We start from the raw sequence: 25,925 nt of genomic DNA on the forward strand, positions 1-25,925 counted from the left end.
TCCTCTCCAAATTCTTAAAAGTCGTATGTGGGTTTGGAATAGGGAGAGATTCACAATGCATTACTGGTTGTAAGGGCGTAGAAATATTAGGATATTTTATATCCTTCTATCTTTTTGTGTCCAACAATAACCATACAACAACAACAATAACGATATATATGTTTTTGCAGCTCCCTCTACACAATGCGAATTGCAAAAAGCACTGATTTCCTCTCCACATTATTCCACAATCTCAGTCCCTCAACATATGTACGGTGCATCTTGTGTTCTGCTCAGCTTTTGTCTTGATTGCCAAGTCTCATACCAAAAAAGTTTGTTTAGCAGACATTTTTCACAAAACTATTAATGACCAGTCCTTTCTTACCAATTACATAGTTAACACAAGCATAATAGAATACGTTTCTGTTATTCAAGCACTTGTTGAAACTCATTTCTAAGAAAATGGAAAAGTACATCTAACAATACAAATGTAGTCTCATGACACTGTAGCATGACCACAATCAGTTAATGCTTCGCCCTATCTGTCAGATGGTTGTCACGAGTGTAGCCAGCCACTCCATGTTATTAAAATACAATTTTCCTTACTTGCAACAAAATTTCTCCTGTTGAAACGTTAATCTAATTGAAAAATGAGTTTACTTCGCTTGTGAAAAAGCTGTACACGCTGCAAAAAAATTAATAACAGATCCGAAATCAGTACGAAAAAGTTCTCCAAGAACAGTGAAAATTTTACAGAATCAAAAATCATATTGGGTTGTATAATCGAGTGCCTTTGAATGCGGCACAAAGTCCATATCGTTCAGATACTTTTGAGCATAGCGCCGTCCTGGACTGTGGAGTCAGCAGTCTTTCAAAGTATAACTGGTATACTTTCAACGTTTTTGGATTTTTTAATTTTTCTAATTTAATTGTTTTCAATTGCCCAATAGCAGAACTGGGTTAATTTCACATCTTCTAACTTTTAGTTTTCCACCAACGCCATCTTACATCTTTTATTCTACCATCAACGTCATTCTGACGTGGGACACACAGTCAAGGATACTTCAACCCAATAAAGACAAGGCATTAAGTATCAATGAAACACACACCCTGGCTTATAATTCCCAACATATTTTATTTAACAATTTCATGGCAACAGCAGACTGCTGTTACCCCAGAATAATATACATAATTAACCTAGGAATTGAAACATTACGAAACAGACAAAATGTCTATGGGGGTCAAAGACCATCCCAAACAAATAATTTCTGAACCCTCTTTAGATAAATCTTAAGAACTATACAAACAATAAATGGAATGGTTTACTGACAAACACTCCCACAGAAGCAAGACACCTTTCTAAGATATAACAGCAGTAAGACATTAAAAACACAGTAGAATGAAAGCCATCTTTCACATATTACAAAATTTCAGTGACAAGTCGTACCATATCAGGGGTTTGCGGAAACTACAACTCAGATCGAGCCTGAATGAAAGCTGAAAGGAACGGAGAAGAAGGAAAGACGGATGCCTCGGCGTCACCAGGAACAAATACTGAAATACTCAACTTAGATTCAATGAAGAACTGGTGTCTACTGGAAAACACGGCGACCGCGCTATCGGTTACAATTCAAACTGGATGCCGTCAAGGCGTCATCCCCCAGTTAAACGATCAGCTACAACAGAGGACGCACACCACGGAAACACCAACATAAAACCAAAACAGGCAAACCTCATTCAGACAGGTAACCACTGTTCAATACGTTGTGCACCAGTGGTCAATACGAAACAGACTGCAAGGGAGTCCAAACACTATAAGATCCCTTAACTGCAAACAGCAAGAAACTCAAGAAACATGTATACATCAGAACCCTAAGAACCAGAATAATTCCCACCGTTTGATTCCTTAGCGTATCTGGTTGCAGGCTGATGTATACGAAAGTCACTTTCACATCTTCACATTATTTAGCAGCACAGACGAGAACATCGCCCTCTCACAAGACGCAATACACACACGCAGACCACACGCAAGTCTCCGTCAGCAGCCCCACTGCCCACGTGACAGAAACAGGCAGAGAATGCGCGAAGAGCGACCGTCGACAACCAGACAGCACACCAGAGCGTCAACCAACCGACCAAAACCAGCCCTCTCCCCATTTTTTTCTTTATTGTGATTTCATTCCCCTGCGCCATATGGGCAGGGGAGAGCTGTCAGCGGCAGGAGTGGTACATGTCAGGGCGACGCTCATCATCCGGGAGGGGTAGATGGTTAAAGTTGCGTTGGGAAAGGAAGCGCAGGGTGTGGAGATGGACAGAGGGTGGGACACAGCGGTAAAAGCACAGCAACAGGCTGGGAATGGAGAGGAAGGGAGACATGAGGGGGTGAGGGGGTCAACGTGGTGGACAATAAATAGTGTGCAGACGTGTTCAAAGAAAAGGAGAACGTGGGGAAGTGGATATGGTCTTAGAAGATGTACAAGGGGGACGGAATGCCGGTGCAGAAGGCAAGTTCGAGCGCACTGTGTTCTAGGATTTGGATGGATTTATAGAACCTGGGAGGGGCGGAAATACCAACCACGCTGGCGTAACAGAGGATGGGGTGGATCAAGGATTTGTAGGTGTGAAGGATGGTGGATGGACGCAGACCCCATGTCCAGCCGGACAGCAGTTTCAGGAGGCAGAGTCTGTTGTGAGCTTTGTGTTGGATGGTATGGAGATGGGGAGTCCAAATGAGGTGGTGGTCGAGGGTGAGGCCAAGGTGTTTGAGGTGGGTAGGACGGCCATAAATGGTGAGGTAGAGATAATGGAGATGGAAATAGCGGGTGGATCGATCTATGATGATCGCCTGGGTCTTGGAGGTGTTGACACGGAGGAACCACTGGTTGCACTAAGCAGTGAATTGGCCAATTTGGAAGGTACGTTGGGGAGGTTGAAAGTTAGGATAAAGGGCTAGGAAGGCGGTGTCATCAGCCAACTGGAGGAGATGACCTTTCTCCCCACAGTGTAGTGTGCTTAAATAGCCGAAAAGCGACGAAAGAGGAAAACCACGGCTACTCGATACAGAATCGATGCCAGATACCTTGAATGAATATTGCAGATAACACTGTCGTTTATCGACTAGCAAACTCATCAGACGGTCAAAACAAATTGCAAAACTATTTAGAAAAGATATCTCAATGGTGCATAAATTGACAATTCACCCTAAATAACGAAATGTGTGAGGTCATGCACATGAGGGCTAAAAGGAATTCGTTAAACGTCAGTTACACCATAAATCAGTCAAATCTAAAGGTACTAAATTCAACTAAGTACCTAGGAATTACAATTACAAACAATTTAAATTGGAAAAAAACACATAGAAAACGTTATGGGGATGACTAACCAAAGACTGCGTTTTATTGGCAGGACACTTAGAAAATGTAACAGATCTGCCTACACTACGCTTGTCCATCCTCTTTCAGACTACTGCTGTGAGGTCTGGAATCCTTACCAGATAGGACTGGCGGAGTACATAAAAAAGTTCAAAGAAGAGCAGCATTATTTGTACTAACGCGAAGTAGGGGAGAGAGCGTCACTGAAATGATACAGGATTTAGGATGGACATCATTAAAACAAAGGCGTATTCGTTGCGTGGCAATCTTCTCACGAAATTCCAATCACTAACTTTCTCTTCCGAAAGCGAAAATGTTTTGTTGACGCCGACCTAGATAGGGAGAAACGAACTCCATGATAAAATAAGTGAAATCAGAGCTCGTATGGAGAGATATAGATGTTCGCTCCTTCCACGCGCTGTACGAGATTGGAATAATAGGGAATTATGACAGTGGTTCGATGAACCTTCTGCCAGACACTTAAATGTGATTTGCAGAGTGTCCATGTAGGTGTAGATGTATATGTAGTGACTCTCCACGTTCAGGAAGACATTCGGTGTTTGATAAAAATCATTTAAACACATTAATCCATTTTATAAAAACTTGTTTCTGCAGATTGAAAATATTATTCTGGAAACATTCCCTAGGCTGTTGCTAAGACATGTCTCCGCAGTATCCTTTCTTCTAGGAGTGCTACCGAGTGAGGTGGCGCAGTGGTTACCACACTGGACTCGCATTCGGGAGGACGACGGTTCAATCCCGTCTCCGGCCAACCTGATTAAGATTTTCTGTGATTTCCCTAAATCGTTTCAGGCAAATGCCGGGATGGTTCCTTTGAAAGGGCACAGCCGGTTTCCTTCCCAATCCTTCCCTAACCCAAGCTTGTGCTCCGTCTCTAACGACCTCGTTGTCGACGGGACGTTAAACACTAACCACCACCACCACCACCAAGGGTGCTTGAAAATCCGAATTGGTAGTGCAATTGGTAGTGTAGGTTTGACATCATTATCCTTTGTGACACTTCTCCAGCTTATTCTGCTTAGAATTGTAAGCACTTTAAGTTTTCTAGTGGGACTTTCTTCACAAACCTAAATAAATTCATGCCACTACTGCCCACTCTGAAAACATTTAGATATGCATAGGTATCAAATATTGGGCAACAAACAGCATCGCACAAGATTGCTTTTCTGATCGGTCCTTACCTTCGAATACCACATTGTCCGATTACGAGGGCGCGTTAAAAAGTAATGCCACTGAATTATCTTTTATTTTGTTTTCAATATCGGTTGTTATGTGACACTGATATTAGCCGGTAGACGTTTCCACATCCTTTCTTCCAGGAGTGCTAGTACTGAAAGGTTCACAGAAGAGCTGCTGTGAACTTTGGAAGGTAGGATACGAGGTACTGGCAGAACTGAAGCTGTGAGGATGCTTGGGTATCTCAATTGGTAGTGCACTTGCCCGCGAAAGGCAAAGGCCCCAAGTTCGACTCTCGGTTCGGCACTCATATTTAATTTGCCTGTTAGTTTCAGTAAAGTACTTCTTTCGCCCTCGTACCTTACATTATTTGCGGTAGTAGAAATGCACAGGTTTGACGTCATTTTCCTTTGTGACACTTCTCCAGCTTATTCTGCTTAGAAATGTAAACACTTTAAGATTTCAAGTGGCACTTTCTTCACAAACCTAAATAAATTCATGCCACTACTGCCCACTCTGAAAACATTTAGATATGCATAGATATCAAATGTTGCGCAACAAAGAGCTTCGCTGAAGATTGCATTTCTGATCGGCTCTTAACTTCAAATACCACATTGTCCGATTACGAGGACGCGTTGAAAAGTAATCCCTCCGAATTTTCTTGTATTTTGTTTTTAATATCGGCTGTTACATGACACTGATATTAACCGGCAGACTTTTCCGCATCGCTGACGCAAGTTGCATCCCTCTGCCGCTAGAGGGCTCCAAACTATAGTATGCAGCATGGAGATGTGTAACATAACGGTGTCAGTGTACTGCGAGACACTCAGAAACCTGAAAGCGCGAATTCCAAGAGTTTGTCGACATATAGAACACAGTGTCCTTCAGTACGACAATGCCAGACCACACACGAGCGCTGTGACATCTGCGAGAATACGACGTCTTTGGTTCACCGTCATCGACCATCCTCGATACAATGTCGACTTGGCTCCATCCGATTTTCAGCTGTTTCAAAACCTTAAAGAACATCTTTGAGGACTTCAATTTGATAGGGATGAAGCGGTGCCACCAGAGGTGTGGGTGTGGCTCCGTCAACGAAGTCAAACAATCTGCAGTGACGATATTAACAAACATGTCCCTCGCTGGAAGAAATGTGTTATTCGCCAGGCTTCCTTCGTTCAGAAATAAATATGTACGCATGAAAAATGAAGATGCATTATCTTAATAAGGTTGGATTAATTAAAAAGTTGTAAGAGTTTCCACATAGAAAATCGGAGACATTACTTTTCAGCACGCCCTATTAGTTCACACTATTTGCGGGGTAAACTTTCTGCTTGTGGCACTGTTGGTATTGCAGGGTTCACAAAATTTGCCATGAGAAAGAATTATGCAATAGTAACCCCTTCCGTAATAATCTGAGCTGCATCTCTCAGTGAATACAAGTGAAGGTATAAATTATAACTCTTCTTAACAATATATTTCCTTTCGCCACCCTTGTCGACATGAAGAATGACTAAAAGTGCAGACCTTTAGTTGTCTCTCTGTTCGGTTACTTCACTCCGTTCGATTGGTAAGCTTTCTGCCTTCACTTCTGTTGGTGTTTATACTATAGCAGCAAAGCTTTAGTAGATCTTCATTTCGACAGAGGTGCGAAACGAATCATCTATGTCCCTGATGTTCAAGTGAGAGAGAAACCAAGAAATTAAGGGGGCAGGTGAGCATCATGTTGACATCCTGGTAATTAAAAACGGAACACTAGCACAGTTGGGATATCTTTGACAAGAGTATCGTCAAAACTGTACAGATCAGGATACTCTTATAGTGCCATTTAAACCTGGCAGGCTTTTCCAAACAGATAGATTACGGGAAGATAATTACATATAAATGTGTCTGTGCTCTGTGTTTTTTGTCATTTCCGTTTTTAAATATTGTTCAAGCGGTGGTGCAAAACTCCCAATTACAGTTTTTTGGCCATAGCCACCATTATGTTAAAGTGGAAGTAGTATTTCGGCTCTTCACTGCTTCCAACGTCCTTTGATAATCCATTCAGTTTCTTCATACGCTGTATCAAATCATCAAAGAAATTATCCTTCTGGTCTTCCGGAACTCGGTTCAGGAATGGACATACTGACTTCATAAAATCTAAAAAAATAAAAAGGCAAATATTAGGTTACGATGAAAAATCACATAGCATACAAATATTATATTTGTATAATGGTTTAAGACATCGAAAGCAACATTTTATCAAGACAAAGTAAGCAAAAGAAGGATGTTCTACAGTATGTTCAAAGCTTCCGACTTTATTATCGAGGCACTGTTAATTAGTTGTTTATTCATCCATAGTGCATTTACAGACAGTGTCATACATGTCATCTTAGTAGATATACAAAACAATTTTAAAAAATCGAAGGTATAGCTCTAGGGAGCCTACATAATTAAATTTTCCCTTTATTGTTCTGTTTTATTCATTGTGTTTAGTAGTTAACGTCAAGATGTGGAACGGGTTTCTGTGTACAGGATACTTTTGCGGTGGCTCCATAACCAGAAACCACACCGGTTGAGATCCGGTGAAGGTGAGGCCATGCAACTGAACACCCTCGTCCGGTCCACCGACCTGGCAAGACACGTTTAAGATGCGTCCAGTAGGCTGGAGAACCATCATGTAGCAGCCACGTAACCGTTCGAATCATCAAGGCACTTCTTCCCGTAAGGGAGGCAAAGTCACCCGCAAGAAACGCCGATAGTTCCGGCCCGTTAGGCAACGCTGAAGGAAAACTGGCGCCAAAAGACGATGGCCAATTATCCCGGCCCACACATTCCGGATGCTCTGATGCTGATAATTTGCTGTCACCATACCATGGGGGTTCTGCATATTATGGCACAGATCACTCATACGAAAGTTGAACATACCACTCCTCGTAAAGGTGGTCTCAGCTGTGAATAGGACAGACGACACAAATCCCAGAATCGTGGTTTCCTGGGGAAGAAACCAGTGACGAAACTGCTCCCGATGTGGAAAGTCTGTCTCTAGAACGCCCTGCACACGTCTGAAGTGATGAGGGTAGTAACAACTGATATAGAGAAAGTTCCACACGGTCGTCTGGCTTACTCCTTACTGGCGGGCAAACCGAATGGTACGGTCGCCTTCCTGATGTGTTAATCATATTTTCTTCCAAGTCTGGTGTTCGAACATTTAGGGTACGTTCTTCATGGTTTCCTGTTTACTGAAACGACCCTGTATCAGACAGATGGCGATAAACTGTTGCAAATATTGAACGCTGTGGCTACTGTCGGTGAGGATAGCTCTCCTGAGACAATCTTGCTGCTCTCCCCCTCCCCCCTTTTGCCATTTGCCTTTCCGCAAGTGAACACTTTTTCGGAACCATTCTGTACAACACTGTATCACACACACTTCAACATGAATCGGACACAACGTCACCAATTACTATGGCAGGAGAGGGCTCTAGGGCTTGACATCTGAGGAACTGTACCACCCTCTAGGAGAAAACCATGCTTACTGTAAGTGTGGCTGCATGGTATTGCAGCGCGTATTAGACCGCAGTCTCTATATCAAAGTATGATTGAATAAATGATCTCTAGCGTGAAAACCATGCACATTCAGACGTATGTTCATTACACATTTTTTCAGTATACTCTCAGTACATGGTGAACAAAAAAGACCCTGTGGAGACTGAACAATCGAGTTGTGGGGCGGTGAGAAACATGAGAACGCGGACTGCAGACATGTGGCATGGCTGGTGCGTTGGTTTTCGTGCGTTACCTCACGGATAAATCATTTAAATTAGTACGTGTGCGTATTGATGGGAATTGCAGAAAGAGAGCGAGTAGTATAATGTGAACTGTGTGTCGCACTTTTATTCTTGAATAAACTGAGACAGTTTTGGGGCACAAATCGGTAGGTCACTGGTGGAACAATGAGTGTGCATGGTACCTCGTTTGAGTGTTTCGAAGACTGTACTTTTACGTGAGTAAATCTAAAACTGTGTCGTGTAAGTCACTAAACTGAAATTGTATCACATGTTCCACTGAGCAGAAGAATATACGAACATATGACCGAATGTTTCAAATTATGCATATCTGGACCTGCAATTCCACGACATCAAGCTCCCTCCGACAGCTGCGGCAGTATCGGAGTCCTGTCTCTACCTCTGATGTATAACGGACCCAAAAACATTTTCAGTATATTATCGTCCAATACCAGACTCGCCATACTATCTTGGAATACTGCAGCCGTGTGAGCTGCAGTCACAGCGAGGTTTTTTGAAAAGGCTGCTACGTTAACAAGGTCCTTAGCTGCATAAATAATGTAGTACGGTATGAGATTTTCACTCTGCAGCGAAGTGTGCGTTGATATGAAACTTCCTGGCAGATAAAGGCTGTATACCAGACCGAGACACGTACTCGGGACCTTTGCCTTTCGCGGGCAAGTGCTCCACCAACTAAGCTACCCAAGCACGACTCACGCCCCCTCCTCACACCTTACTTCTGCCAGTACCTCGCCTCCTACCTTCCAAAAGGCAAAGGTCCCGAGTTCGAGACTCACAGTATTAATCTCCCAGGAAGTTTCAATGCTGTACGGTATCTGGTTTGTCTTTAAAACAGAATTTGCTGTGGTCATAATATTTTGTCAATCTGGTTTCCTGTTAAAACAAAATTTGCTCCAGTCATAATATTTGGTCAATCTACGACAATGTTTTCAAAATTTTTGAAAGCATTTTGTAGATGGAGCATAGCGATCGGTATAAAATGCTGAAGAACCGTAATTACATGGATCTCGCTCCGTCTGCGGTCACCAGCACCCATAACGGCAGAAAAAGCCTGAAGATGGTTCGAGGAACATCCCGAAACCTGTTGCTAGCAAATGAAAATTCTGGAAACGCGATCAGGACTGTTTTTATTTAATTTTTAAGACAATGTTGTCATTGGAACAGTACGAACACATAAATGCACTGTTCGCTCCATTCCGCACATTATTATTTTTTTACTATTTAGTAAATTAATAGCCATACTTGCTCTCATTCATACATGGGATTAACCACGTTGTATTGCGTCATGTTCCTGACGTAATACATAAATAACTTAATGATATGAAGATATGTACAAATCCATTACACTGTGTGCTGACACGCCTATTATAAGTGTACTTAGATCTGACCGGTCGAGAACTGTAGCCCTCGCAATATTCAAATCTGACAGCTGGTGTACATGCGTTTGAGGTTAGTTAGTTTACAACATTATGTTAAATTTAAGGGTTGTGCATATTAGTGTATTTCACGTAATGAGTACATTTCTGGGTGCGCGCATACATATTATTCGCCAACATTTTCACGGTATACTTGTGGGAACTAAATGTCAGAGAATGACTCAATATTTCATATTGCCCAATGTTATTGGCTGACTGTAGGTAAGATTGAAAGTTGTGTAATATATTATACGGCACACTGAGGGACCTACTGAAATTAGATTTTACGTAAAATGTCTCATGCTAATGGCGCTGGCTAATATTGAATGATTGTCAGAGCAGTCTGTTACGGTGTTTATTTTGGGCATTAGATGTGTTGTGAAATGGAAATGGTTTCGAAATAGATGAACGGACATTTATTATTGAAAATATTTAGTGATTTCCAGTCTCACGAAGTACTTAATTGTTGCATAGCACATTTACACAATAAAATAATATTGATGGAGAAACGCTATTTAGGAACATATTTTTATTATATTTGATGTATTCCCCGTAATTTACAAAGACATACTACAACAAGAATGGAACATATAACATCTAGCATATATACCAAGATTACATACATTGGCCCAGATGGTCTATACATCTCAACTCAATGCTGACACACATAACACATATTTCGAGCACGAACATTCAACACTTCCTGTTGAACAAATGTTTTATGTGCTCACAATAATCATGAACACTACATCGTTTCGGTGCACTACGCATTGAACTTTATGTTTTTAAACCATACATTTTTTCAAACACCTGGAATTTGTCTTTATTGAGAGCCTTCGTCAATAAATCAGACCTGCTTCCTCCGTACACAGTTTATAGCCGTATCCTTCTGTTTTAGGCCATACCTAGTAAAATGGTACCCAATATCAATGTGCATGAATCATACACTTGTTATTTGCTTCTGAGCTAACTTGACAGTTCCCTTGTTGTCGGAAAACACTTTGGTAGACTCAATAATCGTATGTGGCTCAGTTTCACCTATTAGAGCTCTTAATCATAACTCTACTGGTATGGTGAAAGACAATGCCATATAGTCAGCCTCAACAGTAATCAAAACCACTATTGGTTATTTCTTGCAAGACCAGGATATTAATCCTTCCATCAACTTGAAACAGCTGCCTGTAATAGAATGTCTGTTATGCAGTTCTTTTCCCCAGTCTGCATCAATATAACTTTCCAGGTTCTAGTGCACTGTCTAACAACTACTTAATTCGTAATCAACAGTTCTTTTTAAATATATATATATATATATTTTTAACTGCAACCCAACGTTTAATTCTAGGGTCTTAGCAAATTTTGTTCACAATATTAGTAGTGAAGGCACTATTTGGTGTAGAAGTTTGAGCTGATTATAAAAGGATTGCCACTGCCTGCAAATAAGGGAATTGCTTTTTCACATTCTACCTTCATTTTCTACTTACAGATTTGTGGCAGCCGTGCCGAGAAATGCGCGACCTGTAGCTAGTGCCGGCCCAAACTAGCGGTGCCCGCCGAGACCACACCCGCAGATTTAACATTTGGCCAAATTTTGGGAATGGTGCGAAGTGCAGGGGCTCGCACAAGACAAAGTGGAGACCAGTGTGCGCTGAGCAACGGACCAATATAGACGTGCATCCATGTGTATAATTCTGTTTGCCGCAAACCAAAGCGTCGAGCTCTGGACCAAAGTGTCGAGCTTAAACTGAGTTCCCCACAACGCGATCTGAATCTATTAAACAGCACCACCCGCATCGTTACGTAGCAACCACAAAGTACACGGCGCACAGTGGGTGGGAAGACGGTTATCTGTTTTGTCTGTTCACGCGTCCATTGTTTCATCGCCGTTACGCAGTCGAATCACGTGCTCCATAGTTAAGGAGTGAACGGTCCCCATCTCACTCGTGTGGTTTCTTTCCTTGTGGTGCATTCGTAGAAAAAGAAAATGGTTCAAATGGCTCTGAGCATTATAGGACTTAACATCTGAGGTCATCAGTCCCCTAGAACTTAGATCTACGTAAACCTAACTAACCTAAGGGCATCACACACATCCATGCCCGAGGCAGGATTCGAACCTGCGACCGTAGCGTTCGCGCTGTTCTAGACTGAAGCGTCTAGATCCGCTCGGCCACACCGGCCGGAGTAGAAAAAGACTCTAATTCCTTTTCTGTAGCTATCTTCCAATAAACTGCACTCGGGCTAACCAAGGCGTCTTCAACTGTAGGAGGTAACTGTTTAATATTTGAGCATCCACACACATTCTATATCCTGGATACAGTTTAGATTATATTGTACACGATGAACGCCGTAAATTTAAGTCCATTGCTGCTGTAGTTTCCTGGTTCTCATTATACTTTTCATCTTCAGTCAACATATCTGATTGTACCTGAACAGCTCTTTCATGTACTTTAAATCCAAACTTTTCTGGTGCTTTTGAACTCTCTTGGACATATTGTTGAGATTAATATGTGCACATACTTTTTCACTATACGTTTCATTCTCACCAATTATAAAAATGTTACCTCTCTGCTAGTTAGTCCCGTTTTTGATTCAGGCTTTACGATTCATTAACCTTAGAAATCTTCACAATTTCCAATAAATATGATTTTCAAATTTAGAGCCCCATTTTCTTCTAAGCAGTTGCAATACAAGTACTTTGTGTTAGGGACTTCTCAAAAGTAATATTGAGTATACCACAATTTACTGGTCAAAGTTATTCAATTCGTTCTTCCTAGGACCATAACAAATTGAATTTTATATCTGTACAGTAAAATAATATATGCGGAGAAATACTGTTCACGAAAATAGATTTTATGTATTATATTTAATTTGCTCCAGGCAGTTTGCAAAGGCAAACACACAAAAGCATACAACGCATCATCTAGCATAGATAGGTAATAATACATATAATAGGTGAAAAGGTCCATAAACATTAACTGACTGCCAATACACATAACAAATCTTTTGTTCACCAAATCTCAACATAAATGGAACGAATATAGCAGTCACTATGAGAAAATGGAGCAATTCTATCAGTTGTTGTCGAAATATAGAGAAACGTACCTGGGAGCACATAAGATTTATTTAGTAAAGAAATTAAATTAATTGTTTAAAACATATGGGAAAGAGCTGAAAAGAATTACAATTGCATCGAAAAGCGAGGCTGGTGGTTTCGAGCTACTGGAACCACCAATTTATTGTGTTGGTGGCTTGAGCTTTATGCAAGGGCAAGAAATTTTTTAACGCAGCTTAAGTAAAATTATGTGCACTTCTTGTTTTCAAAACTGGATGTAAATAAATAAATACTAATCATATATAATCAGAATTATAGATGTAATCACGTAAAACAGTGTATATAATGAGCGAGCGTCCATCCTCAGAAATTTCCGATACTCATTTGGATCGCATTTTGTCACGTCACTTAGGACGTTTACATGTGTCAATTCTCCTCTCTTATTATATCACTCCTTTATTCGCCTACGCTTTCTCTTTTCTTACATTAGTGCAAAACCAGCCCAAGAGCCATATAAGAGCTGGAATCAGTATTTGCCATGTTTGCAAATCCGGGATTTGACACCAAATTGTGCCATATCGATTCATTGTCTAGAACCATCTGTTGATATCTTGCGCAATATTGCTGCCCAATATTATTGATAGTTTAGGGGCACTTAATGAGGTCAGGCAATCACTTGATTCCACAGTCATCAACACCGTTTGAACTTGGTCGACCATTCACATTGCGTTTGAAAGTTGTCTTGTAATTTGTCAACTTTCAGATATCGTATTTCACGCACCTCTTAAGGCCAAGTCGCACTTCCCTTCATGTCATGTCATGTTAAAATATTCCACTTCAAATAATAGCACTCACACTGGCCATCACGAAACATCACATCAAGGCAACATTAAAGTTTCTCAGGTACAAAGTTTTGAGACAGCTGACGTCATCGTCCGTTGTTGACCATGTGACCTCAGGTCATTTCTTCCCAACACTAAGCCTTGCTCTTCGTTTCAGGTTATGTCATAATATTATTTCCTGGGTGAACATTTATGATTGAAAGGGGGAATTTTCATCAGGATGACTCACTTGAAAGCTACAACACGACAACCAATGTACATATTGGCGACCCTGCCAAGATGAAAGAAAGTAAGTTTCCAGAGTTGTCTAACGAATATAATTTACCTATCGAATGAGTTTTTTTGTTAATGTTCAGAAGTCTTTTCATCTATTTGTTGAATATTTTGTTCTCTGAAACAGTTAACAGTTTGGCATACATTTTATTACAGAATATCGTTGCTTATGCTACGAACACAGGACAATTTGCGTTAAAGCATATGATACACGTTACCTTCTCTCCTTCTTTAAGCACTTAATTGATCAGTAATGAGTGCATACTTGGCGTGGCTGAAAAGAGTTTCTTCATTCTTGACAAACTCACTGTGAGGGAGAATAGCAAAGAGTACTTTGTCATGCTTATGTAATAATTACTGTGATATGTAAGGATAATATGGAAAGTAATTTTTTGCTGTTTGTGGTCTAAACACGAATGACGGTTGTTAATGATTACTTCTTGCACTATTCTGCATACTGAAACAAGAGATTGTCGAAACTGGTGAAAAATTCCTCGAATTAAAAGCATTTTTTTATTTAAGTTTAAATTTGTAGTGATATTTTTTTTTTCAGATAGAAGATAGGCAGATGTTAAGCATCAGGATGTTTACGACTGTTGCAGAGTGAAATAATTTCCTTTTCTTGCAAACTTTTTTGTAGTGTTAAACTGATAAACATTTTCTTCTTACCGTGTGTTGAAGTGTTGCACTGGGTCTGAAGAACTGGATCCTAAATTGCAAATTTTCATTCTTAATCATTGTGTATTTTGGCATGTGACCTGATTTTCTGGATTTGGATGCTTGTTCTTTGGAAGTGTGTATTCTGTGTAGAATATTGGTGCTGATATACTATTTATTTTGTTCAACTTGGAAAGTCGTCTGAGCGGCTCTAGGCGCCACAGTTTCGAACCGCGCGACCGCCACGGTCGCAAGTTCGAATCCTGCCTCGGGCATGGATGTATGTTATGTTCTTACGTTAGTTAGGTTTAAGTAGTTCTATGTTCTAGGGCACTGATGACCTCAGAAGTTCAGTCCCATAGTGCTCAGAGCGATTTGAATCATTTTGAAAGTCGTCTGCTCATAAAGAGAAGCAAATCTGGAACTTCTGTGATGTGTTTCAGCAGTTGATTCTATGATAGCATAGACAGTACTACAAATGGTTGATTCAGTTTTTAGTGACTGTGGTGTCGATTTCGAGGGCACCCCCCCACCCCAACCCCAAGTTTCCCCTTTATCGCAGTTGTTCTGCATGGAAGTGCCAAGGAAACTGGTATAGGCATGCGTATTCAAATAAAGAGATACGTAAACAGGCAGAATACGGCGCTGCGGTCGGCATTGGCTACATAAGACAGCAAGTATATGGCGCAGTTGTTAGATCGCTTGCTGATGCTACAGTGGCACGTTATCAAGATTTAAGTGAGTTTGAACGTCGCGTTATAGTGGCGGCACGTGCGATGGGACACAACATCTCCGAGGTAGCGATGAAGTAGGGATTTTCCCGTACGACCATTGGACGAGCATACCGTGAATATCAGGAATACAGTAAAACATCAAATCTCCAACATCGCTGCAGCCGGAAGTAAAACCTGTAAGAACGGGACCAACAACGACTGAACAGAATCGTTCAGATTGATAGAAGTGCAACCCTTTCGTAAATTGCTGCAGACTTCAACGCTGGGCTATCAACAAGAGTCAGCGTGCGAACCATTCAACGAAACATCATCGATATGGGCTATCGGAGCAGAAGACCCACTCTTGTATCCTTGATGACTGCACAACACAAAGCTTTACGCGTCGCCTGGTCCCATCAACATTGACATTGGGATGTTGATGAATGTAAACGTGTTGCCTGCTCAGACGAGTCTCGTTTCAAATTCCATCGAGCGAATGTGCGTGTACGGGCGTGGATACAACTTCATGAATCCATGGACCCTACATGTCAGCAGGGGACTCTTCAAGCTGGTGGAGGCTCTGTAGTGGTGTGGGTCGTGTGAAGTAGGAGTGATTTGGGACGCCTGATACGTCTAGATACGACTGTGACAGATGACACGTACAGAAGCATCCTGTCTGATCACCTGCACCCATTCATGTTCATTGTGCACTTCGACTGACTTGGGCAATTCCGTGATGTCCGTTTCCTCCAGCACTACTTCCGATATTAGTTGAATTCATGCCACGTGGTGTTACGGCATGCTCGCTGGGTCCCAACACGATATTAGCCAGGTGTAATAGTTTCATTGGCTCTTCAGTGTAGAAGACTGATGGAAGAGGGATTTTCTAATAATTTAAGTGATACTAAATTTATTGGTTACTTTAAATTCATCTCATTTAATTAAATTTACCTCATTTAATTTTTGGTTCGAGCCATCTAGAACTTATCAAGCTTTGCATAGGATTTAGGCTCTGGTGTGATGTTAAGGATACTGAAGGATCGTGTAGAGTATTTGAGTTATTGTCTACAATCAGGCAGCGCTTCATATAAACACCTTTCAGAATGTTGTTAGTTATTTCAATTTTAAAAGCATTTTCCTTAACGTATTTTCAACTCTTCATAGTTTCCCGAACGAAACTATGTCTTAAAACCTGGGAGAAATTCCAACGAGAGTCTGATCGTATGTGAGGTACACCAGTGGCAAGACGCAATCCATATATTTATTGCGCGATAACAATGCTGACGTCACTGACGACAGTGCCACTAACGTAGAGTTACTAAACACAGTTTTCCGAAACTAGCATACCAATGGAGACAACGTAAATATTCCAAAATTGCAGTCTAGAACTATTGCCAACATGAGTAACTTACAAGCAGATATCATCGGTTTGGCGAAGCACCTAAAACACTTAAGGAAGGCAAATCTTCCGCTCCAGATTGTGTACCAATCAGATTCCATTCAGAGTACGTTGACATAATGGCTCTGTACTTAGCAATCATATACAGTTGCGCTCTCGTGGAAAGATCCGTCCCCAAAGACTGAAAAGTTGCATATGTCATTCCAATACCCAACAAAGGAAATAGGAGTAATCCGCTAAATTACAGACTAATATCCCTAAGGCAACTTGCAGAAGAATTCTGGAACATAAACTGTGCTTGAACATTATGAATCACCTCGAAAACAACGATTTATTGACAAACAGTCAACAATAATTAAGAATTTCGTTCTTCTGAAACACAATTAGTTTTTTATTCTCAAGAAGCAATGAGTACTATCGACAGGAGACGTCAAATTGATTCCCTATTTTTAGATATCAAAAAGGCTTTTGACACCGTTTCCCCACAAGTGACTTCTAATTAAATTGCATCCCTATGGAGTATCGTCTCAGTTGTGTGACTAGATTCGTGATATCTTGTCGGGAAGATCACTGTTCGTAATAACTGACGGAATGTCATCGAGTAAAACAGAAGTAACGTTCGGCGTACCCCAAGGAAATGTATTAGGCCCTCTGTTGGTCCTAATACGCATAAACGATTTAGGAGATATCAGAGCAGCCATCTCAGATTTTTTGCAGGTAATGCTGTCATTTACAGTGACATAAAGTCGCCAGATGATCATATCGAATTGCAGAATGATTTAGACAAGCTATCTGTATTGTGAAAACATTGGCAGTTGAATCTATATCATCCATATGATCACTAAAAAGAATCCGCTGAATTTCAGTTGCAGGATAAATCACAAAATTCAACAGGCTGTAAACCAGCTAAATACTTATAGATTACAACACAAATAACTTAAAATGGAATGAGTTCACAGATAATGTTCTTGGGATACCAAACCAAAGATTACGATTTATTTCGCATGAGATAGGATTCATGAAGGACATCTAAAAAGTTCAAAGGAGGACAGTTTGTTTAGTATTATCACGAAATAACGGGGAAAGTGCCAGGGATATGATAAAGGAGTTGTGGTGGCAATTTTACCTGCGGCAGGACCTTCTCATGAAATTTCAGTTTCCTATTTCTCCTCAGAATGTGATAATATTTTGTTGGCGACCACCTACATAGGGAGAAATGATTACCATAATAAAATAATAGGAATCAGAGTCCGCACAGAAAGATTTAAGTGTTCGTTTTTCCCGTGGGCTGTTTGAGGGTGGAACTGTAGGAAAGTAGCTTCAAGGTGTTTCTGAGGGTGTGTCTGAATTTGCTTATAGCAATTCCTTACCTGTCAGGAATACAGCAGTTGTCATTCATCCTCATGTTTGTTGGAGCAATTTGATTTTATACTTCCGCCTAGTCTCCCCGCTGGCCACAAGTATGAATTTGTGTACGGCTACTTGGAAAGTGAATTTGCTGTGCAGATACATATATTGACTAGAAATTGTGAATCTTATGAGGTTTTTGGCCTATGTGCCTTTCTGCTTATTGGTCTGAGGCAGCACAACACTGACCTAAACACGGACTTGTAATGATGTAAAATTTTTGCAATTGTGGTTTATACATACCTGTTTGATTATTTGAACATATGTTATTGAAAAATCAATTTTTATTCAGCCCTTATAGTCTTGCAACGTCGATTCGTATCTGTGTAATGAAACTTTTCTCACATTTACATCAAATTATTCTAGCTGCTTGAGTGAAAGATGACTTATGTTGTCAGAGTTTATTACAGATATTGGAATTAGATAATAGTGATAAGAATGCTTCTGGAAGAAGCAATAATCAGTCTGTGTATCTTGACTGAAGTCTACAAGGGATTAGAAATATCGATCGCGAGCAATATATTGACGACGAAACAGATGTGGTAATTGGAAGTGGTGGCATCGAGATTCATGATGATAGGACAGGTAGAGACGGTTGGAATAGTAGACGCTTTATTTAGAATAGGGGTAGCAGGTTCATAGACTGTAGTAATCACGCAGAGATGAAAAGACTTGCACAACATTGACTAGTGTGGGGAACTGCATCAAACCTGCCATCAGATTGAAGATCACAACAATAACAAGAAGAGTTGCAAGGCCTTTGCCATAACGGACCTGTTGATATTACATGTATGCCCTATCAAATGAACCAAACACGGCCATATAATTGGAAAGGTACACTTATTTTAACGAGACCATAACCATGTTCAAAGAGTAATAACAATGAAGTATAAAATACAAATTACAGGGAATATTCAAAGGGGAGATGCCATTCATTTTGGAATGTTAGCACCATGGAATAAATAAACTACGGCTTTCCTGCAATGTCTGGCACTGGCGTTTGTTTAGCGTCTTTGCAATGCTCTCTCATCTACTTAACGCGCTGCTCCTTACTGGCTCTATCTCATCTGTTAACCCAACTTGGTCAGGATCTTAGACTGATGAGCACAACTCACGAGTAAGCCTTCAGAGTGTTTTGTAAAGTACTCGCTTCGTGAATGAATTACATTTCCTCAAGATATTTCCTTTACTTAATTCTAGATGAGTGGTCGCAAACATTCCTGTTTAAGAGCCAATACTTATGTTGTTGGGCGGTTCTGTTTTAGTGGTCGTTATACTGGCATTGTCGGGTATATGATACCATGACTAATAACGATATATATTTTTTTTCTCTCTTTTACTACCTTGTACTCCATAGTTATGTTTCTGATGACGTAGAATATTTTTCGTTTGGTTATATACTGTAGCACATGAAGTGTGTGTGCCTATACCGGACATTTCCTGTGTTACACCGGTTTGAAATCTGACTTTATTGTGGATGTTCTAAACGGACGTTGTATTATGCAAACGCTGTTGGTTTTGCAGAACGATGCCTCTGGCAGTGACAATGCACTCGTGAACAGACAGTATAGTCGTCGGTTTAGAATTGAGCAGCACTACATAAATTGTGAATTTCATATTGCGCATTTTCTTGACTACGATGTATGACATGTGCTAAAATACTAACTGCCATTGTGGAAACTGTGAACTGTTTTGCTATATTAGTGACTGTTTTCGTGAGAAAAGTGTTATATGAATCATGAATGTTTACGGTAGATGGACTGTCTAGCTTCGCAATTGGAAAAGTATAGCAAGTGGAAGGTTAATTTAAACACGATGTGGACTGTGCCAAACTATCCCCTGTGAAACTTGCACGTGAACTAATACGATCTTCAGGTGATACAGCAGCAGTTACTTTGTTCCTGTCTACGACAAATGGATGCTACGTCACTTATTACCACTGCCAGCCAAAACAGCATGAAAAGAACGAGGATATTTTAATGCCAGGGACATGACTGGATGAACTTACAATAGTCATATCAGCAACTTCACACTGCTTACACCGCCGTCGCCACAGCACGACGACCCAGAACAGATAAGACTCAAAAAACATTCCCCTCTTCTAGAAACACAATTGTAAGCAATTTAATTGCTTTATACTCTGTAGCAGACTAATGTCTGTAAATAAAAGTAGTGTATTGTAAAGATTGTTCACCTTCAGTGATTGTTGATCCGATCACTAACAGCAGTAACTCCCATCTTCTATTTGGTTTTGCTTTTCAGTGTATTTGCACTAGTCGTTGCATGCGTTGTATGTGTCTTTTGGAAGGGTGTGCTTCGATGTGTATCTACAGTAATTTAGTCAGGAGATTTTATGTGTTGCACTGGCGAAATGCGGCCAGATGTGTATATTGAGGCATCTGCCATTGAAGTTATTTACACCGACCAATTACAAAGATGTGGCCTATTCGCCATTGGTTCAAGTTAGCGTATTAGAAGAAACTTTGAATCTGACAACTGTCATAGTACGTGAGCTTAATATTATATTTCCATTCATTCATGTTTAGATGCGTATTTATATGGGTTTGACTATTACTGGTAATCAAAGTTATAGTACATTGTTTCATTGTTTATCAAATTAACTTCAGATTGTTTTACTGTTTTCCAACATCAGAATTTTAACATGGTTCGGAAACTTCTCATATAAAGGTGTGCTTTTGAAGTTTCCGGAAATAAAACGGGTTCGTGGGGTTTACATAGTATTAATTTATTTCATGTAGTTTTTCTTTAAACCTTTTCTGATTACAGATTCACGGTCGTAGTGAATCTCCAGGAATCGTTTCCTTCACAGGTGGCACCTGGGGCCTCATATGTACTGATATTATTATTAATCAGTAACCTACGCGTTACACACCTACAATAGACTAGCTGTAGAAAGGGCATGATGAGTTGGATGCAACCCTTCCACCCCCCCCCCCCCACCCCCCCACCTCCCAAAAAAAGAAAAACTTCTGATCGTTAGAAGTTGGCACCATTCGAACACTTTGAGTCGACCGTTCTCTTTTCGAGACTACTGCCACCCTCATCGACCCCAGAGTTGTCACACTGTAATTGAGTGACGAAGTGTTGTTGTCTTGTATGTCAGCAAACGATTAATTGACTAATAACAGCCACTGTACTAGTGTTTAAATGATGAGTATCCAGCATTTCCCTGTTATGTATTTTTTCCATTCCTCTACTCGTTTATCTCTGCCTTCCTCATCTCTGTCTTCCTCTTCCTTATTCTCTGTCTGCATTTTCTCCACCTCTTTCTGTCCACCTCCTCCATCCAGTAGTCCTAGGAGGATAAAAATCACAGGGAGACCAAGACACGAATACCCAAAGCAGATTCAGAAGGTTGTAGGTTGCAGTAGTTACTGCTTTCCGTGGTATTAATACATGTTCGTTTTGAGAGTGCCCTTCTAAATGTTAACCTGCCTTCCTTTTGTTGCTGATGGATTAATTAGCGTATTAGAGTAAGAGAACTGAATGCTATTGAATGTTGAATCTGCGTCTTTGCAGTACACCATATATGACGGCGGTCAGAATTTGCTCACATTTGTTTGATTGGAGGCCATAGTGTAGATGTAGGAGCATGTCTGACATTTTTGGAATGAATCGATGTGCTACAAGAAATTATTTAAAGATTTTAGTAATTGTATTGAACAAGATGTTTTACAGAATTGATGAATATTGTCCTAAATGTCTGAGCTAATAAATATTGACGGACAGCTTCACAGGATTGCCTGAATTCCGATGCTAAGAGATCGGTTCGGGCAATTTGCGAAGAAATTTTGAGCGTCAGCGCGTAACTCGGAAAACTGTCTCGTCAGTAGCCTGGGCAACCAGTTGCACCGGCGAACGACTACGAGGTGGTCGGACCTTCTGCTTCATTAGTTGCGAGCACCCCACGCAACAACAGCAAGAAAAACAAGCAAGGGATGCAACAAGATGACCTGCGAGAAGAGAAGTACAAGAACCAGCATATCCAAAAATGAAACAGGTAAGGCAGTCAGTCTGCTATAAGCTACAGTACGCGTAGCTCGGAATCCCCGAGAAGACACGACAACAAGATGCGGACAACAATGTTTAAATGAGCTTTTGTTTTGATAACGGTGTCTTGACCTGCCGCAGACTTTAATTCTGCAGACATTAAATCCTATGAGTGTGGTTTACCAGTTGAATGATTGCATTGTAATATTTAAACAGAGCAAAAATTTACTAATGAAGATTGTCTTCAGGTTAATGTTCTTGTATTCTCAAATAAATATGTAATTTAATGTTCAACCTGTGTGTAAAGTAGTACAGGCCTCCGTCCCCACCCTCAACCCACCCACTCATCACCATTTCTTTCTGTGAAGTTATGTTGTTCACCCCTAATGGAGGGAGGATAATTATCACTCAATATCTCATTTAAATTGAAGCCTCTCCTTATGAAAAGAAAACCAACCAACAACGACACTGTGAAACAATCTGCACATCTGCTCCTATGGTTCGCTCTACGAGAAGTTGGGTCAAACCTGCAACCAGCTCGTCCTGGAACTGGGCCACCAACAACACTGCCGGGCTTACGAGATATTTTCCGGATCTGATGCGAGAATAATTTTCTCCACAAAGGACTGAGGACACCTCATCTTCGCATCAGCAGAGGTCAATGTTGCTGCGAGAGACAATTTCTCCGCTGCAGCTGGAGGGCAAGTATCTTCATATTCCCTGAGGCCAGTCTACCAAATCCGGGTAGTTATAACATCGAGGGGTTCATGAGGAATAACATTCTAATGTTTAACCTGCACACATACTGAGGAAGGAATGCACACTAGAGAAGCGATTAGCGACTAGAGAGGCAGGGGGTCTGTAAAAGCATTTGATTGACAGTTTGGGCCCACTTTTGCTGCTTTCACCCAAACCTCCAAGATGTCACACACTCAGATCGGTACCACATATTGTATGTTGAAAGAGCATCAACCAAAACACCGATTTAGTTCGAGCTACGTGCTGTCATCTGGTGAAATATCCGTAAACGGCAATTAAAAGTAATACTACGGATCACTGAAAAAGTGTATCTGTGAGCGATTGTTTTGTAGATCTCGGGGTGTGTTAGTTGGTAGAGTGTGAGGTCGTCGTACCATAGTTCCCGGGTTCGCACATCTCTGATTTAAAAAATTTTTAAGTGTTTAAGCGTGAAATTAATATGGGAGAACCTTCTGCTAATACTGGATTCGTCTGGACCCCACAAAGACATTAGTGTTCTTCGTGACAAGCGCGCACAAAATAACCTACCAGGAAACAAAATCGCAATTCACGTAATTCCAGCAAACACAACCTTCATTTTTCAACCGTCTGATCGTCATTTCTTCAGAGTGTACAAGCATATGACGCGTAAAATATCTGATGGTGCTCTATATTCTTCGGAAGATATTAGTCAGCAAAAACGGAAAAAGCTTCTTAAGCTGCAGCACGTCACATACAGTCAGTTTGGTTCTCCATATTTGCATATTTCACACCGTCACCGGTGGATAATGGCTTAAAAACTTCGACAAAGTTCTGTTTCAGACACAGTCTTTCATTCGACAATCTTCAGGGTGGATGCACAAATGTAAGTTTTATCAAATGTGCTTGGTGAACAAAATTAATTTTCTTCATACACTTCTTCTTAAGCAGACAGTACTGTGAAGCCTTAATTCCTTAATGGATCACGCTCTTTATTATTAGGGGTATTACTTTTATTATTGTGACCATTATTATTATTATTACTTCTGGACATGTGATGCAACTGTTTCTTCCTTTCTGTTCTGGTTGTATTTTCTGTGAAATTGCAAATGTACTCTCTAGGTTTGCTGCGTGCTTTCAATGAAACGAAGCGAAAACAGACTGCCAGGTGCACAGTTCTATAACACGACGTAGTTCCATATAACATTTTCACGCGTAATATAGTAAAGAAAAATTGCAGTCAATGGGTTTTAAGCCCAGTATGCTTAGTACAACGATCTAACGCTCTACCAAGTTCCCCATGGAAACTATACCTGATAGTTACTGATCGTAATGCTTTTGGTGTGCTCCATAGTTCTCATGTTGCTTTGGTTGACACACTATCGACGTACAACGATTGGTACAGGTCTGAGTGTCGGACAGCTGGAGGTTTCGGCGTAAGCTGCACCCAGGCACACGTAAAGCGTTGTTTCTGAGACACTGGCTGACACTAAAGGTAAAGGAGCTGCTCACCTCTACGCTGCATCTCACTCGGGAAGAAGACCACCTCCGGCGTTACGTCACAGCGCAGCACCTGATAGCCCTCACTCTGCAGCAGCTGGCGGAAGTCGCTCACTGGGTCCTCACTGTGCTGGTACGGAGATACGAACTGCTCCACGTCCTGAGAGGAACGGCAAAATCCGTGAACATCAATGCTCCACTACAACGCTTGCACACGATTTGTCTTCAGGAAAGAATACATCACATTCCACTCCCAACCCCGTAACAGACGTAGATGGAACAACTGTCCCATAAGTCCTTCTATAACACAACACAACTTCCCGGGATTTGCGAAATTACAAGTTAACAATGACCCTGAATTATGAATTTTGACCCGTGTCGGGATAAGGCATCCGAATCCGAAGTAAACAATGATTATTCCGTGGGAAACAGGAGGCGTTATAAATTGATCGTTATTGTGGGAGTAATTTAATAATAATGGAAATAAATTGGAAATAAATTTTGCCGAAAGAAATGATTAAGTTGTTAAAGCAATTAAAAAATCGGTCGCCAGCTCAACTTATTAGCGACATTCTGTTAAATACGTGAATAATTGTGTCAAAGATAAAGTTTACCTGTTTGTAGCGCAGCAAGTGGAACGAGAAACTTTACCTGAGGTCTGTGTCACCCTCAGTAGTCATATAAAATAATGTCATAACAATCTAACTACACTTAAACATTAGTGGTTAACTTTCAGTAAGTAGTTTCATAGTAAATTTGTTCATAATTTGTCAGCTAAGTGCAATGCTGACAACACAGATAATTATCTATCTAGATTTTGAATAATGGACTCTCATTCTGTCTTCAAAATTACGTACTTATCACAGTTTAATCTACTGATAATGAAATATATTGCCAATAATTGATTAACTATGTTTTGAATGATAATAATTCATTAACTGGGCGATTGTCAGGTAGAGTAAGCTTTATAATTTCATGAAATATCCTTGAACTAACTTCAGCTGAAAAAATGATTCAAATGGCTCTGAGCACTATGGGACTTAATATCTGAGGTCATCAGTCCCCTAGAACTTATGAACTACTTAAACCTAACCAACCTAAGGACATCACACACACCCATGCCCGAGGCTGGATTCGAACCTGCGACCGTAGCGGTCGCACGGTTCCAGACTGAAACGCCTAGAATCGCTCGGTCACACCGGCCGGTCACTTCAGCTGAATATGCATGGAAATAAATCTTACTAATCACTTTTATTACTTCAGTCGATTATTAAGTTACTACGGTTGGCATAAGCTTATTACGTGCAACAATTAACTATAATAACCAATCGTTCAAAACAGTCTGAAATTTACTCTTCACCGTCTATGCTAATAATTTGACGAATAACATATTTTCTCTTGATTATGGCGTGACACACTGGGTTCAATAAGATAAGTGAGGACCGGAAGGAGCCTACTTGGTGTTATTGTTGGAAGGAATGCAACACTTCATTATACAATGCTTGTCATTAATTGTTCAACTCCAGAGAAAACCACAGTCACTGGCAAGCCGTCTACAATGTTATCCTACAAAAATTACGTAGATCTTACTTCCCTCGTTGTCGGTG

The 25,925-nt window shown here is 40.7% G+C and overlaps 1 protein-coding gene across 1 annotated transcript in view; it reads right to left on the bottom strand.

Moving 5' to 3' along the window:
• Positions 1–6,087: 6,087 nt before the first annotated feature.
• LOC126335993 (juvenile hormone acid O-methyltransferase-like) overlaps positions 6,088–25,925 on the bottom strand; it is a 36,414-nt gene continuing 16,576 nt past the window's right edge. The window contains exons 3-4 of the mRNA XM_049999470.1: positions 24,331–24,478; positions 6,088–6,689 (exon numbers count right to left, since the gene is read on the bottom strand). Of these exons, the coding sequence (XP_049855427.1) occupies positions 6,505–6,689; positions 24,331–24,478 (333 nt within the window). The 3' untranslated portion in view covers positions 6,088–6,504. The remainder of the gene's footprint in view (positions 6,690–24,330; positions 24,479–25,925) is intronic.

The sequence above is a fragment of the Schistocerca gregaria genome, chromosome 2 (genome assembly GCF_023897955.1).
Source record: "Schistocerca gregaria isolate iqSchGreg1 chromosome 2, iqSchGreg1.2, whole genome shotgun sequence".
Taxonomy (NCBI): domain Eukaryota; kingdom Metazoa; phylum Arthropoda; class Insecta; order Orthoptera; family Acrididae; genus Schistocerca; species Schistocerca gregaria.